The sequence below is a fragment of the Mastigoproctus giganteus genome, chromosome 11, assembly GCF_048544385.1.
Source record: "Mastigoproctus giganteus isolate SK-2022 chromosome 11, ASM4854438v1, whole genome shotgun sequence".
Lineage (NCBI taxonomy): Eukaryota > Metazoa > Arthropoda > Arachnida > Uropygi > Thelyphonidae > Mastigoproctus > Mastigoproctus giganteus.
In genome coordinates, this window is record NC_143585.1 from 142,501,523 (window position 1) to 142,513,953 (window position 12,431).

General features: G+C 37.9%; 1 protein-coding gene across 1 annotated transcript in view; it reads left to right on the top strand.

Moving 5' to 3' along the window:
- Positions 1-12,431, top strand: part of LOC150078485 (deubiquitinating protein VCPIP1-like) — a 326,611-nt gene that overhangs the window by 211,040 nt on the left and 103,140 nt on the right. The window contains exon 13 of the mRNA XM_090384583.1: positions 9,416-9,668. Within this exon, the coding sequence (XP_090240709.1) occupies positions 9,416-9,668 (253 nt within the window). The remainder of the gene's footprint in view (positions 1-9,415; positions 9,669-12,431) is intronic.

Below are 12,431 nucleotides of genomic sequence, written 5' to 3' on the forward strand. Positions count from 1 at the left end.
CAACTACCAAATCAAAAAAAAAAAAAAAAAAAAAAATCCTCCATTTTGCTCTCAGTTATTACAAAATCATTACGCTCCCTGTTAGAGGTTAATAAGCTTCTGTCCTTCACTTATCTAAAGAATTCCTCATGTGTGAATGTAGATTCAAAATACTCATTCAGTTTGTCAGCTATCTGAGCAGGATTGTCAACAGTCGAACCATCGATATCAAATGGACCAATCTGATTCATCCCCTTCCTTCTAGAGTTTACATAAGTAAAGAACTCTTTGCTGTTTTTCTTATCATCCTTTGCCAAAGATTTTTCATAATCTGCCTTTACTTGCCTAATCTCCTATGTGACTTGATTACAGACCTGATTATCTGCCATAGGCTTCTGTGTCACTTAATAATTTATAGGCATCCCATGCATTTTGATTCTGTACCACAAGTCTCGTTAGTTTATCTGACATCCATTTAGGCCTAAACCTTGAACAATAATTTTTAATTGGTACGAAAAACCTAGTAACTTCCACAATTAATTCCTTGAATGCTTCCCATTTAGAATTTGCTGTTGTTAACATCATTAGTTGGTCTCACTGTGCAGAATTTAACAACTGTCTTAGACCACTGTAGTCACCAGTGTATCGCCAATGTATTGGTGATACATTGTCATTTCTACAAATACGTAGTTCTACTGCCAAAGCTGTCGAGAGTCTAAAACAAGAGGAGAAGATTCTGTTCTTTTGCTCATGGTACATGGTACTTTTTTCAATGATCCTTTATGTACATGGTACATAAAGGCCCATTGAAAAATGTTCTTATGTAATCTAGCACAAATTATTGGCGGGTATCAATTTAAAATTTTATTTTTTTCCCTCAAGTTTCCAGTATTTCTTAGTTTCATTAATGATACAGCAATAAATGAAGCAGTAGATGTTTCACAGCATGTTTTGTCGTTTTTCTGTGAGTACCCACCAGATTCTATTATGAAAAAAGAAAGATCTGATGTACAGAGGCCCTTGGTCAGGCAAACAGCAAGTACACAAAGAATCATGAAATGTAACAAGTTATCCGAAGTCATTCCCAGCATTTTAATAATTCCTCATAGCAGTGCTGACTGTCAGAGAAAATTTATCCAGGAAGGAGGTGAGTGCATCAGATCATCTTTTTCTGCTAAAGCAAAAACAGAACTTTGACTTAATGATTCTAGAGAAGTGCAAAATCTTTCTGCAACAGTGTTTTTCTTGAACTAGTAATAATCAGTTATGCTTAACAGGCAATCCAAACAGAAATCTGCAGACAGAAAAACCTTAGGTAAGTTAATATTTGAAAGCGAATTGTAATAGTAAAGTGCCTTGTGGACTTAAAGAAAATTTCCTGTTTTCCCATTTTGGGAAACTCCAGCTTTTTGAAAGTTAATTGGAGCTGTGATAAATAAACTACTTTCTTGTCCCAAAAAATAAATAAATAAATACATGATGATTTTCCCAGGGCCTTAAATTTTTTTTTTTATCAATGAATCGTTATCAATGAATCCATGGACTGCAAATTTCACTCCACTTCAGAGTGGTATGCCTAAGTATTTTTCTTTGGTAATAATGCTTATAACCCATGATCTCATACCATTCCAGAAATCCATCAAGTCTGCAGTCTCTGGTTTTTGTGATCTGGCATTAGCATTCCTGAAACTTACCTGGCACACATTGTGTATTCCCGAATGTCCAAAATTGTTTTCACTCTATGAGAGCCTATTCCCACTCTCTTCTCATGGTGCAGTGCAAGGAGGATGCCCTGGCAAACCTAAGTGTGCTCACATTGTCATATCTCCTTAAATGTTTTTCAGTCATCATCATCCAGTTTCAGTGGATACAATGTTCTGTGCATTCAAGAACTCAATAATACTTGCTGCTTTATACGCATTTCATCGTCACCTTCCATTTCATGGCCCCAGGTGCCAAGCGATTTTGTGATCAAGTGTCTTTGCCAGTGAATTGCGCTCTCTTGAATAAGTAAAATCGTCTTCTTTATTTACAGCGTTACACTAACAATCAATTAAATAAGCTTCAGTAAAGAAATCACTTTACTTGAACAGGAGGAAAAGTAACCTTCCTTCTTTTTTTCCCCTTTTTTCTTTGCATATTACTACTAACCCACTACCACTTGGTCACAAAGGTGGCACTGCTCCTGCCCCCACGTGGCGGGGCCGGTAACCTGGAGGGGAAAAGGTCTCCCTTCCAGGGCGAAATGGAGCAAGAAGTCCATAAAACCCAGAAAAACACTGGGTACACAGAAGAAACTCTGACAAGGCAAGAACAAGAGGAGTCTGGTTCTGTCGCAGCAAAACGTCAAAAGACTGACGTAGGCAGAATCCGAACCCCAACCTTTTTGATTATACATTCAACTCAAGAACAACCAATTGGAAAACTCTCCCCTTTCCTAGTGCAAAAATGCCTAGAAAGCTTAATAGGTACTCCCAAGACAGTTCGTCGATTAAGATCTGGAGACCTACTGGTTGAAGTTGTCACTGCCAGACAATCTGAACAACTACAAAAATTACAATCCTTTGGTGGAATTTCGGTCAGCGTTTCACCGCATGTTTCCTTGAACACGTCAAGAGGTGTCATCACTGAGTGGGACCTCATCAATTTGTCACAAGAATTACGAGAAGAAGGAGAATGTAAGGCGAATTCTCACCAAGAAGGATAATGTACTAGTTCCTACCCGGAATATAATCCTTACTTTTGATAATCCTAAACCACCAACATTGATCAAAGCCGGTTACCTTAACTGCCGAGTTAAACCATACATACCAAATCCATTACGCTGCTATAAGTGCCAGAAATTTGGGCACTCACAGATGGTCTGCAGAGGAGCAGCTGCCTGTGCCACATGTGGATCCACTGAACATTCTACAAATGACTGCACTAACACAACTCCAAACTGCATTAACTGTAAAGAAGCCCATCCGGCGTATTCGAAGGAGTGTCCCCTTTGGAAACACGAAAAACAGATACAGCGATACAAAACTAAACATAATGTAACCTACCAAGAAGCTAAAAAAATCTTTACCAGTTCCAAGTTATGCCCAAATAACCAAAAATCACGTATCAATTGCTACCCAAACAGAGGTAACTATACCACCAACAAAGTCACTAGCTGAATGGGCAAAGTCAATATTGTCCCCAGTGCCAACACCCCAAACAAAAAGCAAACAAAGCAAAGCAATAAATACGCCGATCACAATACAACCAGATGCCACTCAACAGCAAAATACTACAGTGTCTACCACTCTCGACTCAAACCAAACAGACTACATGGATTCAGAAGATAATTCAAACCAAGATGGACAGATTTTAGAACTGTTTACTGAAGAGGAGATGGATACAGCGAAACCTTATTTCCCAAAGAAGGGAAAAGGTAAACTTGAGCGATCTAAACCTTCTGCACCTCGAAAACAAATCGAGGGCTCCACTAAACCAAAATAATGCTTACTTTCTTACAATGGAACTGCAGAGGCTATCGCAGTAATTTGGCTGACATCCGAGATCTCCTTTCGCAGTATGATCCTGTTGCCTTCTGTCTACAGGAAACCAATCTAACACCAAATACAATTGTTTCCCTTCAGAAATACATAATGCATCGGCAGGATCGTGTTGCCCACAATCTGAACAACGTTGCACATGGAGGAGTAGCGCTGATCGTCAACTCCCAGATACCCTCAAAAGCAATCCCACTAAAGACAAATCTTGAAGCAGTTGCTGCACGAATCAATGTCAACTTTGATTTAACCATAGTCTCATTATACTTACCACCTAACCAAAACATAAGCTACGCTGAATTAGAAGAACTAGTGATCCAGCTTCCCAAACCCTACTGTATCCTAGGAGACCTGAACAGTCACCATCCGCTATGGGGAAACCATAACTGGACAAGCGTGGAAAAACTATCGAAAAATTACGTGATCAACACAATCTGATAGCTCTCAATAATGGAGCGCACACTTATACGCATCTTCCTACAGGATCTACCTCAGCTATTGATGTCTCTTTATGCTCAGCAACCATATACCCTCTGTTCGGATGGACTATTCACAGCAACCCACTGGGCAGTGATCATTACCCTGTGATATGCCGCATTGATACAAGTGTTCCCCATATTTTTTACCGAATTCCAAAATGGATATTCTCCAAAGCTGAATGGGATACGTACAAGCAGCTGGCTACACTAGAAGAAAAACAAGTCCAACAAACACCCATAAACTTGGCAGTAGAACATATATCTAACAAAATACTGCAAGCAGTGGACAAAGCAATTCCGAAACGATCCACTAAAATATCGGCCCGCTCTAAAGTGTGGTGGAATAATGAATGTAGTGCCGCAAAAAAAGAGAAGAACAGAGCATGGAACATCTTCAGAAAGTTTCCAACAACAGAAAACCTCATCTGCTTTAAAAAGGCAAGGGCAAAAGCAAAACGAGTTAGACAGACCAGCAAAAGGGAAGCATGGAGGCGTTTCGCTTCCACAATTACAAAAATGACAAAAACCCAAACAATTTGGGCCAAAATACAGCGTATGTATGCAAAACATCCAATTGTCAACTGTCCCATTCTGAATGTAAATGGCTCTGATATTACAAAGCCAGAGGAGATTGCAAACGCTCTAGGTAGATCTTTCATGGAAATATCAGCTGTGACATCATACTCGCCACAATTCCAGACACTCAAAGCACAAGCTGAAAAACACTCAATTAATTTTGAATCAACATCCAGTGCTGCATGCAATCTCCCTTTTACAGTGTCAGAATTACATCATGCTCTAGCCTCCACTAAACTCAGTGCAGCAGGGCCAGATGGAATACATTACATAATGATAGCAAAACTTACTGAACCCACACTCAAAACACTTTTATTGCTCTACAACAGAATATTCAAAGAAAACACTTTTCCTGACAAATGGTGGCATGCTTATGTTTTGGCATTTCCAAAACCTGGAAAAGATTCTTCAAATCCACAGCATTATCGACCTATTGCACTCAGCAGCTGCATATGCAAGGTAATGGAAAAAATGATCAATGCTCGGTTATCCTGGTTTCTAGCTCGAAATAACCTTATGAATCCAGTGCAGTGTGGCTTTCGTGAAGGTAGATCCACTCTTGACCTTTTGATAAAGACAGAAATAAACATCCGTGACGCCTTCGTACACAAAGAACATCTTGCGATGGTCCTATTTGACATTGAAAAAGCGTTTGACACTGCCTGGAGATATGGTATAATGCGAAATCTATACGATCTGAGACTACGTGGACACCTACCACAGTTTATAAGAAACTTCCTACAACACCGCTCATTCCAAGTTCGATTTCACAACCACTTATCTTCAAAGTTCATACAGGAAGAAGGAGTGCCACAAGGATCAGTGCTAAGTGCTACCCTCTTTAATATAAAAATGAATTCAATAACACAGGACCTGCCACAAACAATATCCACTACCCTGTATGCCGATGACTTTAGTATCGCCTGCAATTCGCCTCATATGCGAATGGTAGAGAGACAACTGCAATGTACAATCAACAAAATAGCAAAATGGGCCCAAAACAATGGGTTTCGCCTCTCAACCCAAAAGACTCGGTATACACTTTTGCAGGAAGCGTAATCTACATCCACACCCAGAACTTCGACTAGAAAATCAAATCATACCAGTTGTCCCTAGTGTCCGCTTTCTTGGTGTGATACTTGACCAAAAACTCACCTTCCTGGAACATATAAAAACACTCAGGACTACCTGTCTAAAAAAGCTAAATATTTTAAGAGTTCTATCAGGTACAACATGGGGAGCTGACCGATACACACTATTACAGTTGTACCATGCGCTAATACGTTCACGTCTAGACTATGGTTCTGTAGTTTATAGCTCTGCTAGACAAAGCTCTTTATGCTGGCTTGATCCTGTGCACCACAGTGCTCTTCGTCTTGCACTTGGGGCATACCGTACATCACCTGTCCACAGCCTATATGCTGAAGCACATGAAACCTCCCTTCAGCTACGTAGACAAATGCTTTTTCTACACTATGCAGCAAAACTCAAAGGGCATCCAAACCATCCCACTTGGAACGGACTTTTCTCTCCTAAATGGGTAAACCTATACCAAGCGTATCCATCAATAAATCCACCAACCGGGATACGTCTTTGCGCATTGCAGGCCGATTGGCAAATTGACTTTAGTAAGATACAGCCCACTGCCTCTCATACAGTCCCACCTTGGACATGTTATATACCACCGTGTGACTTTTCATTGACAGCCTGGGGAAAACACACCCTATCTCAACAGAACATACTGCAAATATTCGCCACATTGAGAACCCAGCACGGCCAGTACACACCAATTTACACAGACGGGTCTAAAACAGACAATCATGTTGGTGCAGCAGCAGTATTTCCTAATATCACTTTGTCCAAAAAACTTCCCATTGAATGTAGCAGCTATACTGCAGAACTCTGTGCACTCCACATGGCCTTAAACTACACACTCTCAAGAACTAGACTGCATAGCGTTATTTATACCGACTCCATTAGTGCTATCCAAGTCATACAATGCAATACAAAAAATGATAACCCCTTACTTAGACAGATCTGGAACACTCTGACTAAATTAAACCAGAATAAACAACAAGTTCTGTTATGTTGGATTCCTGGTCACGCTGGAATTCCTGGAAATGAACAGGCCGACCTAGCTGCCAAAACTGCTACCGATCCTATAGACCAATCCTTCACTACACCTGCATCTGACTATAAGTACATTATAAATAAACGATGCCTTGAAAAATGGCAACGTATCTGGCAGAATCAAGTCAGCAATAAGCTACTTGGCATAAAAAAAGGTCTTAAACCATGGAGATCTAGTATATGTGAAAACCGACACGAAGAAGTTGTACTAGCCCGATTAAGGATAGGCCACATGCACCTAACACATCTTTATTTGCTTGCAGCCACTGATCCGCCATCGTGTACAAACTGTAACACCCAGCTCACTGTCCACCATCTACTTATTGATTGTCCCAAGTACAGTATTGAGCGAAAAGCTATGTTTATCTCATTTCCAACGACGAACACCTCTCTCAGCATTTCTGACCTACTAGCAGACACACTACATGTGACCAAAATATTTGATTTCCTCAAACAGATAAAACTATACAACATGATATAATTTTGAATATCATCTATGCAGATAGAACTATGTAACTTAATATCACCATAGCTAGGCACATTATGGCCTTTTCTGTCCTTGCGCCGTAAAGCCCTAAAACAAACAAACAACAAACTTCCATTTCATAGACTACCACTGCTTTTTCAGCTTGTGCAATGTTGAAACTTGCAGGATATTGGCAGTACCATTTAAATTTTCGCCTGAGATCAGTGCAGTTTGTATTCAACATCGCGCTATCAGGAAAAAAATTTGGAGACATTAGTTTCAGAATAGCCTTGTATGTATTCCATATATAAGTTTGTTTGTTTTTTTTCTGATCCTCCTGTACTCGTTATGTGCCCTTTCAAGGAATTTCGAAGGATTGGTCTCTAGTAATAAACTCCGTTTAGGTTCAGCAACCATGGACAGTCATAAGAAAAATGTTTCAGAGATGGCACCACTGAGGTATCTTTACACCCCACACCTTCTCGTGTATCCCCTTTTTTTTATAACCAAACAGCTGTGCTTCCTGCAGAGCAATAGGGACTGCATGTTGAGAAATCAAAATCACAAGAGAACTCTGATTTCTTATTGCTTGTAAAATTTATTGGTTGCATATATTAGTCATTTTATTTTTTTAAATTGTTATTTTTGATAAATGATTTAGAAGAGTAAGAAAATGACGTGTGGTTTCTTCCCCCCCCCCCCCAAAAAAAAGCTCACAGCCTATTCAGTTATTCTTGTTCAAGCCACAGTAGTGGCTTAATTATCATAAAAAATTTTCATTTCGAAATATTTACCCATGGCAGCAATATAAACTTCTTAATGTTGGTATGTAAAAATTGTCATACATCAGAAAACAAACACTTGGGTTATGAAATTAAAAAAAAAAAAAAAAAAAACCTGCTTCTGCCATTATGATTATATTTTATCAAAACTGATCATCTTAATATCCTCATCTTAATAAGGTGACTGGCTTTTTAAATCCCGCACCACACTTGTGTTTCACAGTTTTCTACTGATACTAGTAGGTTAATATATAAACAGGTGCCAGATTTTTCTTGCTGTGGTTATAGAGTGATGTCTTAGTGCATTTGCATAGACACCATTTGACATAAAATTATTATTATTAGCCAAATGGCACAAGGAAGCCTGAGGCTTATGCTGCACCGACCAAAAAAAAAATTCCGAGTTATCCAGAGAGAGAAAAGTAGAAGTAGAAAGGAATCACCAAAAAAGAGAAGAATGATGATATCTAGCTCAGGACCCTGGGTGTGCCAAGCCTATACTCACCAGATGTGAGCCCCTGAGGTTAAATATACTTAAAACAGAAAATGCATTGTAAAAGTTGCAGCTAACTGAAAACTTTTATGCACATATTGTGTCTTCCCTCTGTTAAACGGTTTAACAGAGTGTAACAGTCTGTGACAACTTGTTTTTTTACATTTTCGACTGTCGCCTCCGTGGGCAGGAGCAGCAGTGCTTAGCACACGCTTCTTGATTAGACTGGGATTCGAGCCTGTGGCCACTAAATACGGAGGATGTGGAAAGGTCAGGGAATAACTTTTCCACATCCTCCGTAATGACCAACGCATATCCCCGGAGCAATATGGCCCTAGTTGCTAATGCTCCTAAAAACCAAATAACAAAACAAACAAACAAACCTTTTTGACCTGACTACAGTAGGCTATTTTCTGTTATCAGACAAAATGTGTTTGGCTGGTACCTCTAATTTTGTGTGGTTGATATTTTTCTTTTGTTCCCCAATTAACCTGTAAATGTTTGAAAATATGTGGATTTTATTTGTAGTATACTGACCAACTAAATGATATCACTACTATTATGATAATTATGATTTATGCAATAATTACCTGGATATACTTAAAATCAGCACCCTATTTGTATGTGATTAAAAGTACATTTAAAAAATTTTACATTACAAAATAATTTGGCCAGAAGGGTGATTAGAAGCATTTTTTGGTAAAAATGGCTTATCTGTGTCACAAAATTATGTAATATAGCATTGTACAGATTTGAACATGTGATATGGCATATTCTATTTACACTCTTCAACTATTTAGATCTCTCAGAAATTATAGTTAATAGTTACAAAAAAATAAATATGTAAATAAATAATAAATAACATGAGATATGCTTAAAATAAGATCTAAGTTAAGTTAATTTAGCTTATGCTTTCATTTTATATTCTTTTATTTCATTTATTTTAATTTTTAATTTTTTGTTTTTTTAAGGCTCAACTTCATCTTGAACCCAGTGGGCTTACTTTTCAAAAATTACAGAGCTGGATAGAGGACAACTTTCATATTTCTGCCTCCCATCAGAGAATAAAATATGGATTTCCACCTCAGGTGCTTCAGCCACCACAATCTGAAAATGAATCCCAACCACTGGCCCTTTGCCATGGAGATAGAGTGATGGTAGAAGTACTTTCTGGAATGTCTGAACCTCCTCCTCCTCCTCCTCCTCCTTTTCATGTTACACAGGGTATGATTAATTGTTCTTAGATCCCTTTGCTATTAATTTAGTTTCATATTAATACAGGTGGTCGTCTGTTTATGTTATTCCACTGCAGTGCCATTAATTTTTTTTTTATAATAGTTTTCTAGAGTTACAAGCTTCCACTGACATGACATTAGAAAAATTGGAAGATGTTTCCAGATTTATTTTTCTCTTCACAAGATAATACACTGATGTGTTGTGATGCTATGCTGTCACATGTGAAGTATCAAAATTTATGTTTATTTGTGAAAGCCAGAAAGTATAGCTATGTCTACACTAAATGAAAAAGTTACTAAGTCACTCTTCAGTAATGAAATTAGAAGTGTTCTTCAACATGAGAGTAAGTGCCATGTACACAGGTCAGATATTACCACAAGTTATGTTTATATCAGGTCATCATTCTTCATGGAACTACCCTGCCTATACCAGTGTCTCGGATGGTGTGTTGGTGGGGAAGGGGGCAATAGACTTCTATTTGTTTGAACAATATGAACTTTTTCATAGAGACACTCTATAGTTTTGATTTTTAGTGACCTACTATCAGATGCTGCCAGAACTACTAAAGGAAAATACAAGTTAATGGACAGAATGGAGATACTATTAATTGTGTGGATTGAAGTTAGAACACTGCATAATGATGACTTCACTCTACGATTGCATAGTTTCACATTTTTTTCATATTTCTTACAGATTAGTGTACAAACAGAAAATCGGCAGAAAGCCCATTAATTGAATGCCCAGCTAATGCACCTGGGCATCTAATTAACTTGTAAGGTGGAGTTGATAATGTAGAGATTGTTTTTTCCACCAAACAGTTTCATTATTACCACCAACAGTCCAGAGAGAGAGAGAATGACCCATTCGAGGCTTACTCCCACTTCTGTGCTGTAAGGCAGCTGAACACTGCCATAGTTAGTGAAAATATGCATGCAGGCAGTATATCAAATTATGGAGAAATAATATCTCTTCCAGTTTATATCTTCCAGTAGCCAGGTGGGCAGGAGCAGCAGTGCGTAGCACACGCTTCTTGATTAGACGGGGTTCAAGCCCATGACCACCAAATACAGAGGATGCGGAAAGGTTAGGGAATGACCGCCGCATATCCCCAGAACAATATGGCCTTAGTTGCTAATGCTCCTGAAAACTCAACAACAAACAAACAACAACTGTGTTGTAAATAGAGGATTATTATAATTTAAAAGCAGAGGATTTTTCCCTGGTATTTTATAGAAACTGAGTATTATCTGGATATGGTAGAAGTATACAAGTCAGGTTGGTTCTCTTTTAATTTATTTCAACCTACCATCCAAAATTAATATACAATAGGATTGGAATTGTAATTCAGTTTTATGAGAGAAACCACTTGCCCTACTTGATCAATGAGACTTTATTCATTTGAAACTCTGATAATCTTATTCAGCACTGGATAGCCTTAATACCTATAAGAAATAATGATGTGAATAATGAAATATAAATTTTATAATGCACAACTAATTATTTACATTAAACATTTCAATTAACCTCTTCACTAAGTAAAATGTACCTTATTTATATGAGGTTTTGAAAAAATATAAAAGAGATATAAGTGACCAACATTACAATTAATTGAGACATACAGAAAACAAAAGGGACGTTAAAACCACAAGCTTAGGAGAAACCATTTTGTGTTTTCACAGATTAGATGTGGTAATAGACATGACATTTTGTGGCATATTGATCTTACTGGCAACACAAGAAACATGCTTTATTCGTAACTCCATTGACATAAACTCCATCTCTCCATATTTGCAATAGAATCTCCATTCTTTTGCTGCTCACCACCTGAAAATAATTTTTCTTCATCAATTTCACAAAAATAAACAAAAAAAAAAAAAAACCATTAATGAATGGCAACAAGTGTGTTTCTAGAATGTCTTACATAAAATGTGTGAAATTCACTAAACAGATGTACTACTAACTTAAACCATGTTTTCTTTGTATGTATGGGGTGGATTTTATGAATTTTATTTAATGGTGTCCTTCAGTGAGATATCAAGGAAAGAAGACAAACACAAAACACCAGAGATTTTTTTGTGTATTATAAAATCTAGAAAGATTAACACAGTTGCTTTGTATACCATATGCAGATGTGATTTTGCATTTTCAAATGTTGAGAAACATCGTGTAATAGAATTGATAAGCAATGCACAATGCATATAGAAAGAAATTCAAAACCAGATGTATAATTTCAAAGTGAAGATGATAGTGCCATTTGTGCTAATCATGCAGGTGCATTTTTCAGTATAGTGAAATATCAAAAAAAAAAAAAAAAAAAAAAAAAAATGGATGTTTAAGGACAAAAGTAGGAGGCATCGTACCTGATTTTGTAACTACCTGCTGTCAAACCAGTGCAATTTGCTCCCTTCATTGTGTGCAACTGTATGTAATTGAGGGGAACTTCCAGTGATGCTGCTAGCCTTCCAGATTAGCATCACTGGATTCTAACACCCGTACTTGGATTCCAGGAATTACGTCGTATTTCTGTGTATATGCAGTCATGTGGTTTAACCCATGGAAAGGAGGATTCTGGTGGATGAGGGAGCCCATCCTTAATACCCTACTTTGGTGACTGATTTGATAAGGCAGGAGATTCCAGACTGCCCAACTGGGATTAGTCAGCAGGTGGTTTTTACTGCTAGGGTCAACTTATTCCAATAGCTCCTTCCCTCTGGGACAGGCCAAGACCATATTGGTAATATGGGCATGATA